Source organism: Strigops habroptila, chromosome 11 (genome assembly GCF_004027225.2).
Source record: "Strigops habroptila isolate Jane chromosome 11, bStrHab1.2.pri, whole genome shotgun sequence".
NCBI classification, from domain to species: domain Eukaryota; kingdom Metazoa; phylum Chordata; class Aves; order Psittaciformes; family Psittacidae; genus Strigops; species Strigops habroptila.
Genome location: NC_046360.1, coordinates 13543531 through 13570505, shown reverse-complemented (window position 1 = coordinate 13570505; position 26975 = coordinate 13543531). Strand labels below are relative to the sequence as shown.

Below are 26975 nucleotides of genomic sequence, written 5' to 3'. Positions count from 1 at the left end.
CCTGGATGAGAGGGTTGGGTGGTGAGGGAAGCACGGGAGCAGGGGCTGTGGGGAAGCGGAGGCAGGACCCAAAACAAACTGCCTGCAGCGTGGTTTGCCTTTGCTTGTGTTTGTCTTCTCTGTGAGAAATGGAATCAAGTTGAGAGCAGAACGGAGGGGTGCCTGGAGCAGATGAAAGGGAGGGTGGAACAGGAGGGACCTGAAGATAAACCTGATCCTCACCCCAGCAAAGGGCTGGTGATAAAGGCCAGGAGCATCACTCCCAGTGGAAAGCCAGGGCAGCGAGAGCAATGTTGATGCTGCAAAGCCCAGTGAGATGGAGAATAAATCATTCTGTGAAGCACAGGAAAACCTGGCAGAGCACTGGGAAAGCTGGCACGGGTAATGTTTGTGTCACAAAGCACAGCAAATCCTGCAAAGCCCAGAGCGTTCCATAAAAGATAACAGTTCTGTTACAGGGCATGGTGAGAGCTGCTGGGACCTGTGATGTGGTACAAAGCTCCACTGCAGACCCACAGTGGTCAGCAGAGGGGAACTGGAGAAACTGAAGCTGCTTTGCCATGTGTTGGAAAGCCCAGGGAGAGCTGATGATAAAGCCTGAGCAGTGTCAGAGAGTGCAAGGGATGTGGTTCTGGAAGAGCAGAACCAAGCAACCTGCGTGACTGCAGTCACTGCCACACAGGCAGGGGCCTTTTGGCACATAGGGAACAAATACTTTGACCCAGCTTCCCACCAGCAGCACCCATCTCACCATCGCATCCATCGCCAAGCCACAGGAGCTTGGGAAGGCAGGAGAGACCGAACAGCTCCCCATGACCTGGCTTCAGTGAGTGCTTGAGCCCAGAACCCCCCCGTGTGCTGGGCTGCACCCCCAGAGCGTGAGCAGCAGCTCAGGGAGGGGATCCTGCCCCTCTGCTGCGCTCTGGGGAGACCCCCCCCTGCAGCCCTGATCCAGCTCTGGGGCAACAGCACAAGAGGGACGTGGAGCTGCTGGAGCGAGGCCAGAGGAGGCCCCGGAGCTGCTGCGAGGGCTGGAGCAGCTCTGCTCTGGAGCCAGGCTGAGAGAGCTGGGCTGGGGCAGCCTGGAGAAGAGAAGGCTCCTGAAGGGGAGACCTTAGGGCAGCTCCAGGGCCTAAAGGGGCTCCAGGAAACCTGGAGAGGGGCTTTGGACAAGGGCCTGTAGGGACAGGCCAAGGGCAATGGCTTTAACCTGCCAGAGGGGAGACTGAGATGAGCTCTGAGGCAGAAGCTCTTCCCTGTGAGGGTGCTGAGGCGCTGGCACAGGGTGCCCAGAGAAGCTGTGGCTGCCCCGTCCCTGGCAGTGTTCAAGGGCAGGTTGGACACAGGGGCTTGGAGCAACCTGCTCTAGTGGAAGGTGTCCCTGCCCGTGGCAGGGGGTTGGAGCTGGATGAGACTCAAACCAGTCTATGAACTACAGGGACACCTGCCCAGGCAAGATGGGAGGTGCAGGAGGGCAGCTCAGGAGCACACAGTGATGGAGCTGGACAGCCGGTTGCAGCTGATCTTTGTAAGCTAAATGTTGAGGAACTCCCCCTTCCTTCCAGTGGCACCCTCCACTGAGAGGTAACACAGGATCTTCCCCACCAGTGAAGCCAGCAGCTGCCTTCCATGAAGACACATTTAGCCCAGGTCCACATTTCTGTCCACAAATGGGCCACTGGCACAAATGTTGATCTGGAACAGGCACTTTCCCCACTAATTTCTCCTGCTTAACCCATTGGGACTTCACCTGCTTATGAGGTCTCCAACCACTGCTGCTTTATCTGCTCCATCAGCAAGGCCCAGTCTCAGAGGGGTGAAAACTAGTAGGTGCTGGGAGGACACCAGCACTGGCCAACATGTAGCTGAAGGTTTTAGAACCATCCACTGAAGGGGGAAATGAGCAGCCAAACATCATTGAAGAAGGGGGCATAAAGAGGTATTTTTTGCACCACTGTAGCTCATTCATTGGTACCAATGCTCATCCCCCTCCAACAGCAATGGGGACAGGGAATGACAGAGGTACCTTCACCTCTGGTACCTTCATCTCTGGACAGGGATATGAAGGCAGGGAAGGGGAGAAGAGCCAGAGACCCCTTTGGTCCCCCTCTGCACAAACAGCACCCGCTGTTCCTCCTCCCACCACTCTTCAGCATCAAGAGAGGGATGGTAGAACACAAAATGCTGGAATTCCTCTTTCCCTCCTGCTGAGGTGCTCAAGGACACAGAACAGAGGCAAAAAGCACTTTGCTGGGGACTCTGCGGCTGGCTCAGACCCAAATCATGGGGCAGGACACCACAGTGCTTCAGCTGAGTGTGTCCTACCACGCCTTTTGCATCAAGATTTTTCTGCTCTGCACCACCCATCACTTCTCACGAAAGACAGAGCTCTGCAGCCTGGCAGCAGCTGGAGGCTGCGATACAGAAACATCCCCCTTTGATCAAATATTCTCTTTGGAGAATAGTAGGGAAGAAACTTATAACCAGGGATCCTTCTCACAAAGACAATGGACACGTCTTTTTTGCTAAAAGGATCACTGCCATCAACAGTAAAAACCAGAAGTCATTCTTGAGGCTCTTCACCTTAAATTACTTCCTCCTTCAATGCCTTCTGATTCTGATGGTTACCAGCCTGGCACATTGCACCATGCCCTCACACAGTGTGAGCCTTCACCTTCAGCCTAACCTCTGCCTGGCCAATCCACAGCACTGGTCCAACATGTCCTGCCTGGTTTGTCCTCACCTCAAACCCCTGCCATCAGCCCCAGGCATCACCCGGCACAGAAGAGATGAACCTGTCTTAGAATCATAAAATCAATCAGGTTGGAAAAGACCTTTAAGATCATGAAGTCCAACCTTTACTAACCCATGTCACTAAGGGCCTCATCTACAGAGTTTTTGAACACTTCCAGGGATGGCGATTCCACCACTGCCCTGGAATAAGTCCTCTTCCTTGTGTAGCTACATGGAAACATTCTTGAGCAATAAGCTTTGCCTGGGGGATATAACTGAGGTCTGCAGAAACAAGAGTCAACCTTTACCTACCACAAACTGGTAGCACTGAAATATCCCAGGTGGGAAACCCAAAGATGGCATCTCTCTCCAGTGAAGACCAGATGGTGATTCCATTCTTGAAGTTATTAGGAAAGAGGTTCCATTTAAATGTCACCTACCCCTGGTGAAGATGGGAACAGTCACAACTGTGTTTGCTACTCTCCAGCACCCACTCCAGAGCAGTATTAATGACTACCAGCGAAGTAGGACAACATCCCTTTTGAGAAACTCCCACCATTGATACTCTCCAAGAGCCTGAGTGCCCTCATTTGTATTATGAATGCTAGTTAAACACATACATGAACTTCTGTTGTGGTACAACCTTCCTAAATGAATGCCAGTGAGAGGGAAAACAGACCAAAAGGACCACCCTCCAATCCACTACTGCATCCGGACCCTGAGCCATCAAAATGGTGCTGTGGGGACATGGAATTTCCTTCTTCACTGGAGACGATGGTAAGCTTTTCAGTATGTGGATGGGTTGATGTTTGGTCCCCAGTGAACTGATGACTTGTAGGTCTTCTCTACATAAGAAAGCAAACACCTGGGTAAATGCAGGTGCAGCTCAGTGACTGTGATGGTCAAGGAGCATGGTTAAGGAGGCAGCAGGAGGGGTGGACTCCAGGAAAAGGGCTCGAGATGCACAGAAGACAAAACTTATCTGCTCCTTGCAGCAGGGAGCTGAAGAAAGAACAAAGCTGTCGCCGGATCGTGAGGCAAGATAAAGAGAGTCAAAGTGGAAACAAGCCAAGGGTGTATCCAGTGAGACAGGGCAGCAGGTCACGGCTCGGTGGGCAAGAGAACAATGAGGGCAGAAGCGCGCTCTGCTCAGCCGCAGCAGGAGTCACAGGTCTGGAACAACCCACAACATCATTGATGCTACAGAAACTCCTATTTATTTGCCAGGTTTCAGCTCAGCTCTTGTCCAAACTAGAGATCCATGACACCTCTTGTTCTGCCAGCAGAGAAGGGAGGGAGCTGGCTTCCCAGAAGGGCAGAGGAAGAAAAAGACATAAAAAGACCAAAGCTTTATGAAAGATAATATTGGTCAGACTGAATGACTGCCCCTTGCACTTCTTGTGTAAGTCAGTCCATCAGGAGGAAAAAGCTGTTAAAACCCAAAACCACAAGTGAAAGTTGGCCTAGGGGTCACGGAAAACCATCCCAAGCCCAAGACAATGAATTGGTGTGAAACAGTCTCTCTCCAGGCAGGAGGCTGCAGCACAAAGCTCTCCAGGATTTGCCTGAGTGACACTCCAGCCAGTCCCAGTCCTGCAGGTTGAGACACATTCCACCCCAGCACTGTTCTTTTAAATGGATTCCATTAAGCCAGCAAAAAGGTGTTAAGTTAAAACTTAACCTCAATTTAAACTTCATTTACATGGCTCCCAGCTTGCACCAGTAAGTTTACAAGGGCAAATCACCACCATAAAATAGTTTCAAACCAGTAAAACATACCCATGCAGGATATGAGCTCTTATTCACCAAACTGGTTCTGCCTATGTCAGCGCAACTTGGGTTTAAGATAAAGCCTTACTCCTCATTTTCACCTGAGGCATCACACCTTACCCTTCGGCCTGGATGCTTCTCCAGAGTGTTAGAGCTAGTTACCCCTGCAGATGGATTGCAGCCAGTTCATCCCTTCGGTTTCATTACACCAACATGAGCAATTCCCAGCTCAGAAGTGAGGACAGTGTTAGAACCCCAAGTTTCTGTGGGAGGTGCATGGTGGAAGGGCATGATCCAGCAATAAACCAACCTGACCATGAACCTGAGCCATGAGAGCCTCTGTTCCAGTGCACTGGCGTTAGTTCACCCTAAAAGACTTATGAACAAAACCCTCACAGACACGTGTTACAATTAGAAAATTTTTAATCCAGAATTTTAGAGACTTAAAAAAATAATTTAATTTAAAATCATTTTGATGCGTGTGGCCTGCTGAGTGTCCCAGCATCCAGCCTGGCCAGAGCCACCCTTCCCCTCCCCTCTTACCATCATACTCCCCTCTCCCAACCACCTTTTGGGCATGGTCATGTTCCTAGACACATTCTAATGCGCTCCAAGGAAAATCAGAATGAGCAGCTCATTACAAGGAAAGAGATTTCAACCATGTGGCTCAGCAGGATGCTTTTTTCCAAGTCCTTGGTGGTTATTTTCTCCTCTCAGGATAGGCATGAACTCCTCAATGTGCGCCCAGCCTCCCACTACCCCAGCAGTTTGCCACTCGGGGCTCTCACTTCCCGACCATGTCCTCTGCCCAGATGGGACCAGTGTTGTTCCCACAAGCAGCAAGAAGGAACACTTTTGTTTACTGTTCCCCTTCTCTCCATTCCACCACAGTGGACCTCTGAACATTTGGGCAGCAACATATTTTAGTGCTAGATCTTCTCTCTTCTTGTTCAGATCCCCAAGTTTTCAGCAGATGCTCAGCCCATTCCACATGCCTGCAGCCTGTCTTTTTGGCTCTTGTCCCATGTGGATCTTCTTCTTGCCTCTGGCCATGTACCTCAGAAGCCAAGTGAGTTACCTAAATGTTATCATAGGGAACTGCAAGGCCAATGTTGTAGTTGTAACCAGTCACTTCATCATAAGAAGAGCGGCAGATTGGAAGGACACTTTCTACAGCCAACTGGTCTGCTGAGAACTCGTAGGCATAAATGATTCCTCGATACCTGCACAAAACACAACCAGGGCACACCATTTCATATGGCTGAATTATATATTCCAACAGGGGAAAACAAAGTTAGAGATTGCCATGAAGAATCAAAATCTGATGCTTCAGAAGCTGAATATAAATCTCTTCTGCGCTAGGGCTGTCTGTGCAGTTTTAACAGAGAAAACTCCCTCCTGCCTCCTTCCAGGGACCCACTAAGCCCTGGAAACAAACAGTGAATCATTCACTTCAGCACTGCAGAGACATGACTGTCATCTGAAACAGCTCTTATCTATTCAGGAAGGGGGAAGATAAGCACACTGCAGATTGGTAGCTCCATTAGACATGCTAATAGCCATCTGAGATGCAAATACCAAAACCTGAAGCTGAAATATCCTGGAGCAGGAGATATCATTACTAATATTTAGAGCAAGGAAAGAGCTGCATTCCCTATCTGGCTCCAGTGGCCTTTACATTCCCCTGCTGAAAAAGAAGTGCTCAGAAGTAAAGAGCCAATTCAGTGGTTTTTGAAAGCCTTATCTTTAAACTTCTTTTTGCTATCCCTTCTCTATTACTGCTCTGGATCATGACTGGGGTGCTTAGTGGGCCACTTTAATAAAGCAGATCTTCCCAGTGCCAAAAATCCCACCCTTCAGAGCTGGGGTACTCACTTGTGGTGCACAGTAAGGTCATCGTCTGTGATGCTGGTGCCTGGAAGGCTTTTCTCATCAGGGATGTTTGCAGTGATGAGGCTGTGAGAATTAAACCATACGTGGCGGACCGGATGCCTGAAAAACAACCCACAGCACTGGGTGAGATCTCTCCTGCATTAGACTCTTAAAATCCAAGTGCAGGAGAGGAGTCGCTCTGGATTAAACAAGAATTCATTTAAAGCAGCGCCCTCTCTATGCAGAGAGGCTGGGAATCTGCACTTCTCCTCCTGTCTGGAGCAGATAAACGCAGCTTTTACCCCCATCTAGTGGGCTGTTATCAGAACACACGTGGGGTTGTTTAGTCTGGAGAAGAGAAGGCTCAGGGGGGACCTTCTCGCTCTCTGCAACTGCCTGACAGGAGGATGGAGCCAGGAGGGGGCTGGGCTCTGCTCCCAAGGAACAAGGGATGGGACAAGAGGAAACGGCCTCAAGCTGCACCAGGGGAGGTTTAGATGGAGCTGAGGAACAATTCCTTCCCCAGAGGGTGCTCAGGCATTGGAACAGGCTGCCCAGGGCAGGGCTGGAGTCACCGGCCCTGCAAGTGTTCCCAAACCTCAGTGCCATGGGTTAGTGGTGGCCTTGGCAGTGCTGGGGTTGGACTGGGTGAGCTTAAAGGTCTTTTCCAACCTGCTTGATTCTATGACTCTGTGATTCTAAGACACTTGGCAGCACACAGGCTGCAAGGGATCCAGGCTGCCTGCTCACCTTGCTGCTTCAAGGACTGCTTCCCAAAATGAGGGATGGAGACACCCAGGACACCCACATCCCAGGCACTGAGCTATGGCTGATTTAGAAATGCACTGTATGGCACAAGAGGTCTGCTCTTCATTCCTCTTCCTCTCACTGTGAGTAAACTAATCGTGAACCACTGCAACAGCATTTACTGTTCAAGTAGGAGTATCTTATCTTCTCAGATTAAGACAGCTCATCTTGTCTCCTGTCACCTCTCTCCACTTCTGCCCCTGCTTTCCATTCATGACACCTGGCTGAATGCATGGAAAACAACACACGCACCTTCTTATCTATGAAAGGCTTTTTGATTGAAGGGATCCCTTCTGATCCCTATATAGATTAAACAGTATTTTAAATGTTTAAACTAATGGTTTCACTTTTAGTACACCCCAAAGCTCAGATGTGCCCTCCCTGCTGGCATACTCATTAGTGCTTCTCCAGGAGACAATCAATGCAAGATTGTCCTTAATGCATCAGCCACATCACAACAGGCTTTATAATTCACAGGGTCAAAAGAGAAGGTGGTACCTGCTATTAATCAGTGACAACTCCAGCTTGAACTTCTCTGACTGTAAATACCTCATCTAGCTCCTCTTTGGGGAAGATGCATTAAAAACAAAGTTATCAGGATTTATCTGTTCATTTATCTGTTCATTTTAGTAAGGTTATCACCCAGACTTACAAGGGACTAAATCCTGGAGGTCTTCATTCGGACAAAGCCCTTGGGAATTGTGCTTTGAGCGGGAAATCATCATTTAGCTGTAACAACTAACACTTTTCTGTCAACTCCAGGATCCTGATCTCTGCATGTGCTTGCAGTACTGCACTACTTGTGCTTCCAGTACAAACTGCTATTTTAATATTTAAATGAGTTTAAATACCAGCCTGGATTTGACTGAATGTGTGTGAGGTGAACAGAAACACAGGGATTGCGCAAGGCTATAGTGCATAGAGACAGCCAGAGTGACAACCAGTCACTCTGAAGACAACAACCAGGAGTCCAGCACTTTAAATCCAAGTTTCAATAAAGTAAATACTGGATGAGGATGGGGCAGGGAGCAGACACTGATCTACAGGCTGGCCAGAGAAGCTGTGGCTACTTGGAGCAACCTACTCCAGTGGAAGGTGTCCCTGCCTGTGGCAGCGGGTTGGAGCTGGATGAGCTTTAAGGTCTCTTCCCACCCAAACCAGGCTGGGATTTTATGTAATAATCATAGAATCCTATGTTTTTGTGATTCTATGATCTTCATGAGAAATGCAGGGGAAAAAATTTCCATGCACAAGACTCCAGGTGGGGAGGCAATCTGTTCCCAAATCACATGAAAACAGAACTCCCAGAAGCTTTAGACATAGGCATGTTATATCATTTTGATCCTGGATCATCCCATTCCCACACTCCTCCTGTAAACCAGACCCGATAAACACCTTTGCAACAAGACCCAGACAAAATTACCTGGCATGCATTTCCCAGAGCTTGGTGCCCATCCGCTGGTCCCACACACAGACCAAGCCCTCTTCTCCTCCACTGATGATCTTCCAGTCATCCATCTGGACCGCAGAGACTCCTAACTGGTGGGCATAGAGGGAGCACAAGGACTCGCTTTTGCGGAGGTCGAATACCCTAACCCTAAATGAAAGCAAATAAAGAACAGAGATCAAACCAGCTCTGGATGTGCAGTGGGGTTCTTGAGAGCACAAATACTGTTGGGGCTATGAAAATACATTTAGGACAGCAGTAGCCCCATGGCCACTACAGAGCCAGAAATCCAATATGATTCACATTTACCACCACTGAATTTTCACTCTGGTTTCTATTATCAAAGATTTTCTGAGGCAGACTCAAAAATCTCTTTACAAGTCTTGGGTGATATAAAATGTGAGAGAAATTTAGAGAAAGTGCCTCCCAAAATGTTAGCATTGCCTTGAAGCATAAAGTCCTGCGTTCTGGGCATGCTGCTAATGCATCCTACCCCTTGGTACCCAACTCACGTCCACTGTGGCCAAGGGGTAATATTATGAGGATCAAGGAAAGGACTATTATTATAGTCCTTTCAAAAGATTATGGAAGAGATTAAATGTGGCAACTCAAAAGGTAAGGCAAGGGAATTACAGGTTTATACACTTGAGTTCACCACCACAAAGTTATGCCCAAGCACCCAGCAATCAGTGTCTCTTCCGATTTCAAAACCACAACTACTGACTGCGGGTGGCTTTCAGGTACATCTGGTTTGCAGAAACTATTGATCACTCAAAGGGTTCTGAAGTGAAACATATTGAAGACTCAACTAGAAGCAGAACTGTAGAGAAAGAGCTTATGATTGCAACGCAACAAGTCCACAAAACCAGTTAAAGCTAATGGTGTTGAGTTTTAAACCCAGCACATTGCACAAAGGAGTATGATTTTTTGACCCTGACATATTAAGGGATCAAGTGAAGTACGTAAGTGCATAAAAATAATAATGCAGCAAGTGAAAACAGAAGGAGAAATACTGATCTCAGATTTGGAAAGAAGCCAGAGAAAGTTCCTCCCAGCTGATGGCTATCGAGAGTGAAACCATCAGGTACACATTAATTCCAGAAAAGGCCAAAACACACTTGTTCCAACACATTAACTCTACTTTATTCCATACCCCTGCTATGATCCTAATGGTGTTGCAAGTCTTTCCTTTTCCTTTCTCAAATGGAGATTGCATCATATGATTTTACAAATAACACATTTCAGCCACTGAAATAAAAGGCAACAGAATAATCCAGAACTCCAACAGAGCAACATCCATCTGACATGTGGAAAAACATGCTGAAACAGAGCGAGGAGCATGCTTTGTGTGGCTCTTCAGTCACCCATAGGAAAACCCCATCACAACAGCTGCTGATGGTGAAAAGGACTTCTTGCTTTCTCCAACTCCAGCAGAGAGAAGCTTTGGCTACATATTAGAGCTGTGTTTTGGGTAAGGACGGGGTATTTTGGAAGTGTTCACACCCAGCACTCTCCCTGTCTTACTGCATGTGTTCTGCACAGCAATCAAAGCTCCTTCTGTTTGGTAAGCACTGTTGGAAACAAAGATCTGATTGTGCCCTGGTTATTTCATTAGCGAGGACCCAGGTTTCAGGCAGGTGTCCATTCTGGCACACCCTAGGAAGAATGAGAGGCACACTTGAGTTGTTTAGATGTGCTTTAACAAAAAAAAGGGAAAAAGCATTTTGCAAATTTAATGTGATGCTCTAATGCAGACCTGGCATGGCCCAGTGTCTCCTGCCTCAGCAGCTGGGCTCAGTGGGAGCACTTCAGATTCATCCAGGTTCAAGGGAGCTGTAAGGAAGGTGTTCTCACGACCAGGCTTTGATTCTGCTGTTAAGAGTACCTAAGAAGCTTACTTGCCTTTAAGGAGAGCATGGAATACGTGTTTTGCTCTACACCTTTCAGCTGCACAATACACTGGGCTTGCCATATGTTTGCTTTCCCAATGCTATTCATCACCATAGGTACCACCAGAGAAAACGATGCTGTTGTGCAGTGCATCAGCACATGCTCCCTGTTCAAAGATCTCTCTCTTTGAATTAAAGAATAGCATACACTAGGGAAAATGTGAACTTAACTCAAGCAGGAAGTTCTTCCACTGGCCATCAACAGCCTGAACTCCCAGGGCAAGGCCCCTATTTAGTACACTTGCTCTATAATAGGGCTACGAATATTCAAGTCTTATTTACCTATTCATACCCTTCATGCAGCACCATATGAGGAACTGACCTCCGAGATACACATGGCCTTGCCTCCTGGATGACAAACTTATTTGCTGAACTGTTGATTCCTAACTTCTTGCTACAGTGATGGCCAACCCCTTGAACTCGGTCAACGCTTGAGCAGAAAAACTGAGAAGCTTTCTGGAGGGGAAAGGGCACAGACATTTACTTTAGTGTAAAGGGAATAAATTTCAACCTCACTTAAGAGATACTAAGGCTGGATCTTGGACAGCCTGATTTGTTCAAGATGTAACTGCTCCTTCAGGGGGGTTGGACTAGATGACCTCTGAAGGTCCCTTCCAACCCAAACTATTCTATGATTCTACATCAACTTTATTAACTCTCCCATCATTGTGCAAGAGATCAAAATCGGAGGTATTTTACTGGGGTGCTTTCAAAACTCAACTATCTGCTTTTAGAGGAGGAAAAACCCCAGAATCTCAAGGTTTCAATTACACTTGTCAAACTTCAGCTATTTCCTTAACCCCTTTGCTGAGGAAGTGTGAGGTTTGGTTGCGCTGCCTATTTGCTGAGAAGGAAAAAAAGCTGTTTGACAAAATAATCATTTTTGCAAGCTGCTGCACTGGCGGGACAGAGGTCTGGGATTTGGCAAAGGGAAGTATCCGCCTCACAATCTGATACCCACCACCACACCAGACCACCACCTGCAGCCCGATGCCCAGTGCAGAAAGGAGGAGGGAAGGAACGGGGAGCCATTAGAGACTGGCTCCTCGCCATCCCACATCTCCTTTGGTGCACTGGATCAGACCCCACAAATAACTAGCCAAAAAAAGAAAATCTAAAAATTGGACTCAAAGGGTCTTTTTAAGCACTTTAATCCTTTCGCACTGACTGTTCCCAGCGCGTCCAATCCTGGCACCAGATATTGTGCTGGGAAAATCCTACTCCCCAAGCCAAGGAGTTAAAGAGAAAGCTGCTAATCAGCTAAATAGAAGCTGGAATCTGTTCATATGAAAGCCTCTTTTTTTTGTCACCTGAGGGACATCACAGTGTTCCGAAATACACTCTTGACATCATTTGGCAGACGGACCCATCTCATCCTACATGATTCATCCCTTAGGTTATTTTTTTAATATCAGAAAGTGAGCTTTTAAATGCCAAACTCATTTTGCGGGTGGTGCTGGGGAAGTGGAAGAGATTCCAAGTGGTCTCGCTGGGCTGTACACCAACTGCGTCCACCAAATGGCTTAAAAAGAAAGTCTTCCCATGGAGCTTTCTGAAACAAAGCAAACTGGCAGCCACATCCAACTATTACCTAATATTTTGTTCCTGAAGTTCATGCAGGCTGCTTTTGAAACATTAGAGGAGAAACAAATTCTAGCAGGTCCAGATGTAGGACAGCAGGACAGGAAGTAAGCTAATTTGAGATGGGTTACAGCTCTTGGTAGTACCTACCTTCTGTCTTTATTGCCTGTAACAAGCATGTTTGGAGGACTGTTCTGGAGGTTGACACATGTAAAGTCACCTATTGAGTTGCCCATCTTCTTCAGACACTGACTTGTTTCCAGATTGTAAAGAAGAATCTGGTAGAAAGAGAACAAACACTGGCTAAATTTAGCAGGAGCGCAAGTACATTTTGCTGCAGCATGAAGTAGAACAGAGTTCTTACCATCAGAGATGGTAAATAACCAAGATACAAAACTATCCCTACTAAGACGGGCAACGACACCCTCAGAAATAAGGAAATCAAGTTTCACAATGGAATCCATCAAGAAGAAGGGACGCAAGGCTCTTGCCAACCACTATCAGAAGGTATAGCTCTCAGGCAGGCAAAACAAGCCCTACAGACTTTCTCCAGCTCAAATTTTTAAGGCTTCCATGGAAAAGCAAATAGTTTCTTCACCAGTTTTAATATTTGAGAGAGTAAAAGTAAACAGAATCAACATTTTGAAGGTTTAGACAGATAGACTCTGCAAGAAAGATTCAATCAAATACAGCAGAAATGGAAGAGCAGAACTGAACAAACATCGCCGTGGCGCTGACAGGCCCTGCTGATAGCTTCTGTACAGATCACAGCATAAACAGATAAAGAGAAACATTACATCTGAAGTGGCAGTTCAGATGGGGAAGGAATAAAAACAACTCTGATTTTAAGCAACATCCAAGATGATTCGACCAGAGCCTGGAACACGGTACAAGTTCTCTCCTGTCTGTTTGCCCTCCTCTCCTCTGCACAGCTTAATCACGTTCACTGTCTCTCTGGTGGAGACAGATGAGGTTTAGTTATTTGGGCTTTTCAATTTAGGAGAGCAAATATTTTTAGAAACACAAAAATGTACCGGTCAAAGCCCAGTGGAGCTCAGCACAGCAGCTGGGCCTCCATAACTCCATAAACATCACCAAATTTCATGGTGATGCTCCTTTAATTTAAGAGAAACCTATGACCATGAAAAGAGTAACAGGAGTTAAAACCTCAGAAAGAACTTAGGGCTTCCACAGCAACATCAGCATGACTATGTCAATGGCACATCAATATTCTTAACTTCTACATTTCTGATCATATCCACATGCAGCTTAATAAATATTCCACCATCTGTACACATCATTTCTACATTTGCCACAACAGCGGCAGTGATACAGCCTTTTACTTCCTACCTCTGCAATTTCAGTAAGCATCTGAAATGTCAAGTTAAGAGAGCAGGAGGGGATCACTTTGCAATGGATGCCTCTAGGCAACAGGATTAAAGCTTCATAAATGTCTAGGAATACTGCAAAGAAAGGCAGAGAATTTGCAGGTTTCCTCCACCTGCCATTTCTCCCAGCTAAAGAGCAGGCACAGTTTTATTCAGACACGTTATCAGCTCCCTGTTAGTCAATACATTCATACCTGACTTTCTCAGCTGCTTGTAATATTTATAATCTCCCAAGTAGTTCCCTTTCCCAGCCTTGTGTTTGTGAAGCTGCCTCAAATAGCAGTCATTAGCATGTGATTTTCACCCTTAAGACCCCCAAAACTAAAGCAATTTTACCCAAACTCTGTAAAGCAAGGAAGATTCTACTTTTGCAAGGAGACTTTGGACATAAATGTGGCTAAAAATGAATTTAAACTTCCACAGCTATGAAAAAGTTGCTACAAACTGCCTGAAAACGTTAAGTCTTGAAGGTAAAGACCAATTTACAACCTGTTCTCACTTGCAGCACAGCTTCCAAGAGCTCACTAACCAAACCCAGAGATAATGACGTTCTGGCAAGGTACTTTGTGCCGTTTTCAGTGCAAAGGAAATTAATATCTGTGCCTGGCAACCAAATTTCTCCTTGGAAAATTTTGAACTAAAGACAAAGTCAATAAACTGCTGAATTCAACTTAGGAACAATAAACGCTCAGGTCAAGAGCAGCATGTTCCAGCTCCCAGTTGAGGCTCTGAACCAGCCCTTCCCAGCTGTACACTGAAACTCCAGAGAGGGACAAATGCTGCTTTCTCAAAAGTCCCCTGGGGCTAATACTTAAAGTGAACATCCATAAACTATTAATTTCTCTAAATGACCATAGCTCCCATCTATCCTATAAACATAAGATACAACCTTGAAAATGCAGTTACAGCCGTGAAAGGCTACAATGAAAAATTGCTTCCATATAGCATTTAAAGACTCCCCTGTTTGACACATTGGGGCAAATATTACACATTCTCCATTTTAGACCTCTAGCAACCTTCATATGTAGGTGGAACCAGCCAAGCATTATTTATTTCTTCACACACAACTTGTACCTGGCCACCAATTTAAAGTGTTTGCATTTAAGGAAGAGAGAAAAGTTCAGATCCACAAAATTGGAAGGAAAGCTTTTGTCTTATCTTCTCCTACCCCCTCCAATTCCTTCTCTTCTCACATCAGTCTCCATTCGTTTAAAGATTGCTGGGTTAGTTTTGATGCACGTGTGTATTTCTAGCCAATTACTCCTATCATTGGAGGAAAGATTCTCTTTGTGATTTTCCACCTCCAGGTTTTACCCATCTTCAAATTCAACTTCTGTCTTGAGTGATTTTATGGTCTGCAAATGAATTTCAAAACCTCACCCAGACAAACTGACAGGTAAAGAAACAAAAAGAACTCAGAATGCTTCTTAAAGTCTGCATAATAATTGCTTGAAGACAGGGGGTACAAAAGCATACTGATGACAGTTTTGAAGTTGCTGGAACATTTGTGATGAGCTCTCCCACAATATCCCAAGGCAACAAGGATTTTCTTTACAAAGGCCAAGGAGAAATAATGAAAATACCTGGTCAACAGGGACTTGAAATAAGGGCCTGCATGTTAAAGGGCAGATAAAGCATAAGATCTTTAGGAGGTTTATAATCCTATAATGCACACTGCAAAGGGATTACCCTTTTAAAGGTATTTATAATCCTATAATGGACACCCAAGACCAGTGACCTAATAGGTATCGAAGTGAAGGTAAGTGAACCAAGAGCATTTAGGTGTGAAATGAAGTGCCCTGGGATAACACACTAACGAGCATCCCTTCCCCCAGAGGGACTGCAGGGACACAGGGGAGGAAAAGCATTAAATACTCTGTGCAGATGTATCAGGATCTAATGCACAAAATAAAAAGTGTTACCTATTAACATTGTTCAAATGAAAAGTCCAAGTTATTGGCTGAGAGCCAGGCAATCTCCCAGAATGCTGAATAATTCAGCAAGCCAGAAATAGCCAGAGTACCTTTACCATTATGTTTAGTTAAAGACCACAGAGATTAGAAAACACATTATCCATCTCGGAGGCGATTCTTTCCATGTTACAAGTCCCTTAACAACCTTTACCATCTCTCCCTCTCCCTCTCTCTCTTTTAATAAGGCTGAGCAAATGGGACTTCATTTTATCCGATTGCCACAGACTAGAGGTATTAATTATTCATGCTCATACTCTTTTGTTAAGACAGTGCATTAGACTAATCTCCCTCTTTACTGCACGAGCTGGGCAAGTCTCAACCTGTGGCCACTGTTTGCAGATAGATGCACCAAGAAGCTGGCAAACTCAAGAGACCAGGCAGAGGAAGAAAGGAGAAGTTAACTGCTCTTCACGAAGCTGCTGAGCAGTGGGTATGAGGAGCTCTCTCTAAATGCTGTCCAAGAACTGAAACCGGACGACCAAATTAATTCACAAAGAATTAAAGTCTCTGTAGCCAGAGGAGCTAAGCTGTGAGCTTTGTTACATCTTGCAGCTAAGTGAGGTCAAGCGTGGTCAATGTAGTGTGGTTGAGTTACTTCCAAGAAAAACCAAGGAATTGAAGGAAATGCTGTTGATGGAACTCTTCCATGCATGTCCAATACCCCAGCAGGTGTTTTGGGATCCTGTGTTGTTGGAGATGTCTTTTTTGGATGGAACATTAAAACAACAAATCCCCAAGCACTTGTTATCAAAGAGCCTGTGGTACTTTCAACAAGAGCAGGGGTGTTCAAACCCACTGTCCTGGCTGAAAGCCAGCAGACAACTGCTTTGTGAAAGAGCTGGTTTCCTTCTGCAATCACATTTCTGCTTCTTGTCAGAAGTTACCACTCAGTAAAACCTGAGAATTGGGCACAGCACTCTATATACAGTGTATGTAGTTATTATTTAGATGAAGTATTGAATGGAGTATCATAAATATTAGCAAAGTATACTCTAAAACCACACTTAAAACCTACATCCCTTTCCTTACCGAATAACCACTTGAAGAAGCACTTTCTCAGAAAGAACTGTCTAGGATAGAGGTTTCTGTCTGTCATTTTAGAGACAGAGGATCAAAATAATATTAAAAGAACAGCCTGAGTTGCTCAAAGAGGCAGAGGAATCAGCAGCAACTTTGGGAACAGAATCTGCATTTCATTTCTGATAATATTTCTCCCCCTTTTCCTTTTGCCCATCCCTCTGCTGATTAGAAAAAACCCCAAAACATTGCCTCAATACAGGCACAATATACACAAATATTGCCAACAAAAGAAAGGGTCGTGAAATTTCAAGTCCACCATGAATTAAAAGGGATTTGGTTTTTGCTCAGGTCAAACCCATTCAATTCAAAGGGTATCTACAAAAGCAGTAAGGCTATTTCATATGCATTGGTGGCAGAAGTCATCAAATTGAGTACAACATATGGTACAGACTGCTGCAAGTTTGAATTTTCTTTCTAAAGTGATGTGGAAAAAGAATATTTTCAAAGTTTACAAGCCTCAGGGGCACATTTTCCCAGGGCAAATGTATTGAATTGCCTACTGTAAATGTGGCACATAGCACTGCAACAACAACAGCAAAATGTGACTGCTAACAAATGCAAGGTCAGCATATTGATACTTGTGCACAGAGATAAGTGTTCTGGCTCCATAAATTTCAAGATGAGCTAAGATTTAAAAGGAGCAGCTGAGGGAGACAGTCAGACAATCAGAGAGAAAGAAAAAGAGTAAATCATACACAAAACAGCCAGTGAAAAATAAATAAATAAAAAAAGCAGTTAATATACATGAATAATGGATGTTTGATTTAAAAGCAGTTTACTCCAATATGATGTAATTTTTGACAATCAGCCAGAGAGACTATTTTGCAAGTTCTTGCCAGAAAGAAGTCATTGTGTAAAGCTGGTAACACAACCGTTTCTCTGAGCATGTGGAAAATTGACTTTCATGCCATCCTAAAGGTGACTTTAGGCTGGCAAGGGAGAGCTCTGATTTCGCATGCGCTGAGCTGCACCAAGCAGCCTCAAGCAACGCTTAAAGACCCACGCAGAGGACTGCAAAAACAACAGGGTCTAAGCAGCTTGCAGCAAATCCAGCAGCACAAAAAGCCACCATACACGCTGCCCTGCCCTTGAAATACATACATCTGCTGTAAAAACTACACATGAAGCTAAAGGCAAGCGTAGCTTGGTTTTTCCTTCTAAGTTTTCATCTGACTGGAGTTAAAAAGTGAGACTCCAAGCTGGTAGCAAGAAGCAGAGCCAAGCATTGTGCAGGCAGGCAGCATGCGAGCTTAGGCAACGTGGCTCTGCCAATGCACCTGCAACCCTTGGTGTTCCAGCACTGGACACTGCCCCAGCCCCGGCTGCCAGCCCTTGGGACAGCGCCAGCCTTGATGGGCTTGTGATGTGGACAGATGTCTGCAAGGACCTGGAATGAGGTCACCAGATTCATTTGACTTGTGGCTGAAGGCTGATGTAAGAGTTCAGGTACCCAGAGATGAAAGGATAGCATGTTTGCCCGCTGAGCCACCACTCACTAAAAAACCATGCCCTGGTCCAGAAATACATTTTGCCCTAACCTAACGATAGGACAGAGAAAAGGAAGGCAAGGTAATTCTTAAAAACCTGAATGAATTCTTTTGGTTTCATTGATTATCCCTTTGAACACTCATGGCACATCCTAGCAGCTGGATTTTCAAACCCTAAGACACCTAAGCAGCTGTGCCAATTTTCAGGCATTCACATAAACATACAAATAAGAAAAGCAGAACATAGAACCATAGAATGGTTTGGGTTGGAAGGGAGCTTAAAGCTCACCAGTTCTAACCCCCTGCCCTGGGCAGGGACACCTTCCACTAGAGCAGGTTGCTCTAAGCCCCATCCAGCCTGGCCTTCAACACTGCCAGGGATGGGGCATCTTTCACATTACAAAAGGGATTCTTTTATTTGTAACTTGCAAAACTAATTTTGGTCATTTGCAAATACAGAAAAAGCCAAGATGAATGGTTGTTATGTTTCAGCAAGAGAGGGGTTAATCCATACATCATGCAAAATTTAGGCACGGACTTCTGGTCTGTCTATAGACTCTATTTCTTACAGTGGCTGACTTACAAAACTTACACAGTTCAGATCCTCAGAAAGAAGAGTTCTGTCTCTCCTATATGGTACCAAAGAGTTTATAAAGAAAAAGGTATTTAAAACACCTTTCACCTGCAAAGATCTGCTAACCCTCCCCACACCTACAGCTCCCCAGAGAGAAACAACTGGGCAAGTCCCATATATTCCAATTCAGTCACCAGTAAGACCTGCACTTCTACTGGTATTAAAACAAGAGTTCAGAAAGATCAATTAATTGAAAAGTGGACTATTTACATGAGCCACAGTGGTTAATACAACTGAAAAACCACCCACTTTTTTCTAACAAGAAAAGTCAAGATAAAATTATGTGAAGTCTTTGGAACTCAACAAGAAGTGGAGACATGACACCAGAAAAGACAATGCAAGCTTACCATTTGACAAAGAGGAGGATTTTAGTTAAAATAAGGTGCAAGAAAGATGTAAGAGCTTATATAAAGCAGCTCTGACCTAAATACATCATCCAAGAGAGACTGTAGAGTATGAAACTCAATTTAAAGGATTATTTAAAATTTGTTTTTCCACTTACTATTAATTCATAACATCCATTTCAAGGGTTAATTCTACTGATACGCTCACATTAACAGGCAGTTGAAGAATACTGTGGAACCATTAAACACAGGAACAAAACTAGGCAGTATTTCATTTGATGATGATAAGAGACAAATGATGTTGAATGCCATTTATCAAGTACAAGCCAATCACCAGCTTAAAACAGATGAAACTGCAATAGCATAAACAACTCCCAAGACATCCTATTTCAACATATCCAGCCTTCTGTTTCTAAGTTGGAGTCTCTAAAATCATTACCATCCTCCCTTCACTCCTCTCTTCCCCATCTACCTGTTCTGAAGTAAGGTTGAAGTTTGTGCACGAAGCAACCAAAACCACAGACATCCTCTGGGCTGCACCTTATAATGCATGTAACATAAAAGTTATGAAGCATAAAAGCATGAGTTTAAAACAAAATTCCCTTCCATGCTAGAAGCTTCTTTGGTAGAAAAACCACCAAAATCCTTCCATGTTGATTATTTTCTATCAACAAAAACTGTTGAATATGTTAAAAACTTTCAACTAAATTTTAATACAGGAGAAAGGTGGGTTTGTTCCCCCATCCCAAGAGAAGAAAGCACTTACAAATTTCAGAGAAATAATCCACAGGCAGAAAAGCTCACCTGAAGCTACAGCAGGAGACTAGATTTACTTAAAAGCAGATGGTCCACTCAGGGAAGCTTGTAAATATACCAACAATGAGAAAAGCTTCACTCACATCCTACAATCAGCAAGATAATTGCATCAGAAATCAGATGATGTTAACTCTGACAGTTACAGTGCTACCTGTTGAGGAGGTTTCCATCCTGACACGAAGAGGACCAAAGCCGGCTCTAGTTTAAATCTGTGCGTTTCATTTTAGATACAATGCTCAGACCCAAAATTCAAACATGTGAATGCCAAGACTTTGGGATGCTGCTGCAGCATCGAGATCCTGGGTCTCCAAACTGCATGACACAGGGTAATATGTTATTTGCTAGATACCATCCTTCAAGGCATATCCAGTGGATGTCATTAGCATCACTTAAGCTTGACAGGGAAAGCCAGGGCTAGTGGTTTATTATCTGGTCTATATTATTAGCCATGTATGAGCCTAGATGGGAAACACAGATCTCAGTATTTCAAGAATTTGGAATCTAAGGAAAAAGAGTACATTCCATGTGGGGTTAATACAGCTGAAATAGCCTTCACTAAAGCAATTTCTCTTAGCTTAACATAAAACAAAGTACTCCAGGAGCACTAAACAGACCAGCTTTCAAGAAACAGCATCATACCTGGGCTGTCTGATGCTTAAGAAAATGAAAGCTGGACTCCTCACAAATGAAGCATTTCTATTCTCCCCTCATTCCTGCACGTGTGCCTGTCATCTAACAGCAGGCAAGACTATGCCACAGACTTAATGTTTTTCTCCTCTCCAACATAAAAGTTCTTACAAAATTTACGCCTCAGATCTCTCCTCTGCTGTCAAGTTTGGTTAAAATTAGACAATGATTAAAAAAAGGGGGAGGGAGGAAAGGTGGTTTTCCTAACTATATTTTGATCAGAAAGCAGGTTACCAGGCAGTAGCATTTAGATTGTGAGCTTACACTAAAGCAAAAATATATTCCTCAGGAAAATCAAAGAAAAACCCAAACTGAGAAGCAGCAGCAACCCAGCTAGCAGCAAAACAGGGCTGGAGTTCTTCACCACTCCATTTCCAAGAGGGAAAGCTCTCCTAAAGCCACACTGTCAACTGGTGACCAGCGTAATGAGCCAATGTGAAGTCCCTTCACGTCTGCGCGAGGCAGAGAATTATCATAATAGACATTAGTAATTAATTTCCAGTGTGATGTCAGCTGGTGCAGCAATGCCAAGTGAGTGTCCTTGTCACACACAGACTGGCCAACTCGGTCCCATGTCCCTGATTAGGATGCACGCTGCTGCTGCTCTGCTTAATACAATCTGCCAGCGAACACCAAAGAGTTCAGAAGTAAATTAGGAAATATGTCCAGCTTTACAGAGTGCTGCTCGGGGGCCTAACTAGATTTCTCTATTCCTTTATGAGGCACCAAAGGCAATCACCGAGGTAATGCCCCTGAATGAGGCAATTTTACCTTCTAACCTCCCACCTCTGTAGGGAGAAGAATTGGATTAGGACAGTAAAGGAATTAATAAAGACAGCATGGCCTCGCAGCATCTCTCAACCCTAAAGGTATTTATGGTGGCCTTAGCACTTCCCTAGTGAACATGAGTTTTAAGGGGGAATTAGATGCAGCTGGACACATTTATTCCTAGCACAGAGGTACTCCTAAATAAAGCTTTCTAGTTGCTTGCCAAAGAAAACGCTGCATTTTTACACTAACAGACCACAGCTCCTTTCATCTGGGTGCTCACCTCCTGCTTCTTTCTCCTGAAGCACTCTCCTTCCCTCACTGCTGATAGCCCATCACATGCCTGAAGCGAAACCACAAAAACTGGAGTGAAATGAGGGAGTGGAAAAGTTAGGCAAGATACAGGAAAGGGACAGAAACTCTTTTCAAGGCATCTGGGAAGAGGTCTTTCTGCTGCTTGGTCCCTGTCCTGGAGTGGGGCTGTGTCCAGGCTGCTGCCACCAGCTACCTGGGATTTCAGGTAGGATTCTGAGCCCCCCAAAATACAATTATTTATGCTACCTATTTGGGTTTGCCAGTCCAAAAGAGCCCCTCCTGCAAGCAGAGAAGTTTGACAAGAGCTGCATTAGAAGTGTGCCTTGGCCATAAGTCTTCAGCAGGGTTACAAAATCAGTCTGGGTTTGATGTACCCTGCCCCTGCTAAGATGTGCTGATAAAAGCAGCACAGTGTAGCACAGGGGGCTTCAAACCTATGATTATCATTTTGCTTCCTTTAATACCACACTCGCACCATCCTCACCAAGTTGGAAGTAACTTACTTCAAATACTCAGGTGCAGAAAAAGAAAGAAGCATCCTGCAGAGACTGCACATTTGCATGTACAAGGCTGGCCACACTGCTCAGGATGCCCCCATCAGAAAGGCTGAGGCATGTTTGGGCTTTTTGGGATGGGTATTTAGGTTTTGGGGGATTTTTTTGAGATGAGTTCCCTCTACAAGGCCACTGTCACAGCACACATGAGCTGACACCCATTGAGGAGCAGAGAATGCAAAGTATTCACAGCGAACCAGTTCCTTTCCTCTAGCCCACTAGAAGAACACTAACAGAAGCATCACATTATGGCATTAAAAGAATGCCTGCCCTCTACTGTCAAAAGCTGAATAGCAGGGAAGGAAATGGTCTGCAGCATCAATTCTTTTTTTCCTTTGTTAATTATGAAGGTATAAAAAAATCTTAACCAAAAAATGTAAATACCTGGTTGGGCTCATTCAATAACCAGCCAAAGTTTTTGACCCCAAAGGCTGCTTCATGAGCAGACACATCGAGACACGTCACAGGCTGACCATAGACAGAATGGAGAATTTTGCCAGGATCTTCTGCTTTCAGGAGATAGACAATGTCTTCTGCAGCTGCTACTGCCACTGGACTTCCCACAACATCTGGAACCAGATTAAGGAAGTTGACCTAAAAAGAGCAGACTTAATTTTTATTAAGCCAAAACTTCCTTTTTACATCACTACTGCCACATCCTAAACTGAACAAACTACTGACGTGACTGTTGCTATCTTGAACCATTCAATAATTTTATGATTCTATGACCTAATTTCAGACAAAGACCAAGTATCAATTTTTTCTGAACTTTTCAAGTTTAGCGCCTGTGATGAAATGAGCCTCAATCTTTAGAATTAGTCCATTTAAATAACTTATCAGAACATATTACAACAGAACACACCAAAATGTCACATCCAAGAAAGGAGCAACACTTAACGGACTCATTCAGATGAATGACAGAGAGACAGAAGATTAAAACACACAAAGCAAATACCACGGCTAGAACGGGAATATGGTGCTCCAGAAGAGATAACACATTCATGGAACTAACATGGAATTATAGACTAGTTTGGGTTGGAAGAGTCCTGAAAGCTCCAACCCCTGCCACGAGCAGGGATGCCTTCCACTAGACCAGGTTGCTCAAGCCCCATCCAACCTGGCCTTGAATATAGTGGATGCTTTCCCTGCAATCATGTATATATATCCTAAATTAACAGAAAAGTCATCACAGGACTCTAAGAACAGCCCAAATATCAGCTCCCTCTTCTCTGTCACAAGACCAGAGCGATGTTGCTTTTCCCATTTCAGTAAATGGCTAAGACAGAGCTGGAAAGTCTCACTATAGGAGGGGTTTAAACTCCTTAACAGCACAGTGATTTCTAACCCGCCCTTAGAAGAGAGTGTGGTGTCCTGAATGCCTTTCACTTGTGGCAAACGAACGTTTCACAGCAAGCAAGATGCAAGAGTAAAATGGATCCAGCTACAATGGAGTGCATGGTGGTGTTCTAACACCATTACTGGGAAAACTCTTTAAATGGTTGGGGATTTTGCTGATTTAAGTCTTGTAAGACTGACTTAACTTTGAGGATTAGTCAGGCGTGGCTTAAATCACAACTTCATACCCATTAGCTGTGCAGTCAGCTTCCTGCAGTAGGAGAGAAGCTGCCTTGCCAATTTATTCCTACACACTTCCTTCCCCTTTCAAAGCAATGTGGATGCTCTGAGACATAATCAAACTTCAGAGAATGGGACGGCTTCTGAGTGTTAATTAAAATAGTCTCAAAACTTGAGTGACAGAAGGTGCAACCTAAAGAAGCTGCACAACTAGTTACAGCTTCACAAGTGATGCTATTAGCTCGTCTGCAATATCCTGCCTCAGAATTAATCAGAGCGCGTTGATCTGGAATGAGACCTCGAGTTTTAGCTCCAATTCTATGCGAGAAAACTGATTTGCAAAATGAGCCAACTTAGTTTAATGTTGACAAAAAAAAATAATTAAAAACAGCCAACCTCCTGCACCATATGGACTTCTATTCATTTTCACTTGTAGCTTCAGCCAGCATTTCACCCTTGCTCTTCAGTGATGAAAGGCTCATCCATTAACCTGCTTCAAAATCACAGCCTCTAGCTGATAATGCTGTTACCTAGTTCTTGTAAGATTTTCATAAGATCCCTCTTCACTGTACCAAAAATAATGAGTGCATCCAGGAGCTCCTGGAATGAAGCTGGAGACTCACCAATTTCTGGATGTCAAATGTTGCTGTGGTTTGCCAGAATCCTCTGTCATCAGGGCTTTCCACTTTGACCTCGAAGCCAGATGCCGTTGCTACCACTGCACCCTCTGAACCAAGAGCTAAAGCCTGTATCCTCTGATTGTGCTGGTAATGATGGATTGGCTCCCGCCCGAACATCAGGTTCCAAATGCTAATTGTCCCTGTGTACAAAAGATAATCACCGTGTTATCTTAGAATTTAACAGAACTTTAAAAGAGCATTGAAAGATGTAAGCTTAAAAGCATTCTTTATGGAAAAAGTTAATATACGGAAAAGAGACTGGAGGGCAGGAAACCAGAACTTCAGGATGCTGCATAACACCATGTAACAGGTTCAGAGGAAACTTTCCAAAATGACATGCTCTGGCATTAAAGGCTCCGTTGCTCTCTAAATAATTCCTAATTTTTGACTTTCAGTTAACATTGGTATCTATTTTGAAGAAGACTGCTTGACTTCTCCCACATTCCACGCTTCGAGAAGATCAGACTTAAACAGATACCTAAATTCTTGTTCTACTATACCTTTGCCCTCCATGTTCACTAAAAATAGTGAGGAAGAACCCATGTTCAAATTGAAGTCACCCTGCTGCACACAGAGGAGTTTTTAAGTGAAGAATCTGAAGCTCTGCACACACAACAATCAGGTCAGGGATTTTAATACCATTCTTAACAGTTTACAACCAGCTCCTGATCCTGATGCTCTGAGAAAACAGAAAATGCAGAAGAGTCCAAAAAGCTAAAAGAATACAAATCTCAAGGAATACAGGAGTGTAAGTCAAAAGACAAAACGTTTGCAATTGCACTTTTTCAATGGCATAGATCACCAATACTTGATTTAAAAGCATGGTACATTAAAGCAATAATCTGAGTAAGAGCAACCTGAAGCAATCAGGAGTGTATTACAGACCAGAAGGGCCAGACAGAATTGGAGACTTCTGGGCCACCTTTGCACTGAATTAAGAGAGAAGCAATCTTCAGATGTGACAGACAGGGCTGGAGAAGTCTTCCTTCTACTTGAGTCATTAATGATGAAATGATTAATGATAGCTATTCCTTCAGAAGGAGACATAAAAGCTCTGACAGACAGCTGTGGATGGGCACCAATGCCAGTTTGCAAACACTCCTCCTATGTCCCAAAGGAGGTGAAGCAAGAGTGTGGTAATGAAACTGCACATAGTGAAATGGTAGCTAAATGAGTTTAAATTGATTTATGTTAGCTTTTGTAAAGATTATTTGGTATCTGGAAAGTGCTACCAATGTGAAATAATGCAGATTATCCTTAAGATCCCTGTCTAATGGCACTCCCACTGAATATTTATATTCCTCGCCATGGGAATGAGGACCATAATGGGGACCATTTTTGTTTTATTAGGGATGAATATTTAAATTAATCTGCTATTTGCCTAAACAATTAGCTGCCTCTGTTTGTTCACACAAAGCCAAAACTACAATTAGGCTTCCATCAAAAAGATAAGTCCCGACTAAAACTGTCCCGATGGAGTCATAAGGGCTCAGAGCAGAACTTCCCAAAATTACTTCTTAGCATAATGGTAATTATGTTAATTGCTTGAAAGGTAAATAACTGCTGAACTGGTTTGGAAAAACAGAATGCTAGCTCATATCACACACACTTAAGCTTAACACAAGTTAACCAATACAAATGGACAGCACAAGCTCGGATTCCCTCTGCAGCCTGGTTGCTTTGTGCCTCCACAATGAGTCCCTGGCTCCAAGCTGAGACAAAGGGAATGGGTGAAGTCTCACCTCCAGCACAGCCGATTCAAACAAGCAAGGAAAAAACTATTCATCATGAAAGACTGTAATGATTGCAGATCATGGGTGTTAGAACCGGACTTTTTTATCAGATGAGGAATATTGCTGCCAAGCTCCTCCGTATTTCCAACTTGTTTTGCAGAACATTTAGGCCAATTAAAGGCCACTTTTGTGAAGAGGAAAAAGGAAGGTGATTTGCTTTCAGTGAAGTCTTTTGTTTGAACATCTACGTGATGAGCATTTTGCTGTTTTTAACAGTGTCTTAACATGTGGAAGTTCTGCAAAATACCGCAAAATACTCCAGTCAAAGAACCCGCATCTGACCATGGGAGCAAACTGGGAAACTCAGAATTCAGAGTTCTGCTCTCTAGAATTGGGCAAGAAAGCCACTGTTATGATGTTCAAAAGCAAAATCTATCTAGAAGATCTAAAAATTCTATCAGGCAAACACAGATTCACAATGTGGTGTGAAAACATCCTTGGTAACATCAAAAAACCCAAGTGACTTGTCAGGGCACAAGTTAACATCTGTTTAATGAAGGAGCACAATATAAGGAGTAAAAAGGACTGTTCAGGAATGCAAAGAGCAAGAGAAAGACCATTTTCCTTCATTAGGATGAACAACTACTTGCTTACAAAGGTATTGCTTGTCTCTCTTGCTTCTCCCCTCCTCCAAAAGAGTGTATGATTCTGTATGTACATCCTCCATCTTGTCCTACTTGCTACCAGTTGGAAGCTTCAACTACTGCATGCAAGGACCTTCT

General features: G+C 44.1%; 1 protein-coding gene across 1 annotated transcript in view; it reads right to left on the bottom strand.

The window, feature by feature from the left end:
• Positions 1 to 4908: 4908 nt before the first annotated feature.
• Positions 4909 to 26975, bottom strand: part of FBXW8 (F-box and WD repeat domain containing 8) — a 54538-nt gene continuing 32471 nt past the window's right edge. Inside the window, exons 6-11 of the mRNA XM_030500372.1 lie at positions 24404 to 24600; positions 22590 to 22799; positions 12310 to 12437; positions 8606 to 8779; positions 6379 to 6495; positions 4909 to 5726 (exon numbers count right to left, since the gene is read on the bottom strand). Of these exons, the coding sequence (XP_030356232.1) occupies positions 5582 to 5726; positions 6379 to 6495; positions 8606 to 8779; positions 12310 to 12437; positions 22590 to 22799; positions 24404 to 24600 (971 nt within the window). The 3' untranslated portion in view covers positions 4909 to 5581. The remainder of the gene's footprint in view (positions 5727 to 6378; positions 6496 to 8605; positions 8780 to 12309; positions 12438 to 22589; positions 22800 to 24403; positions 24601 to 26975) is intronic.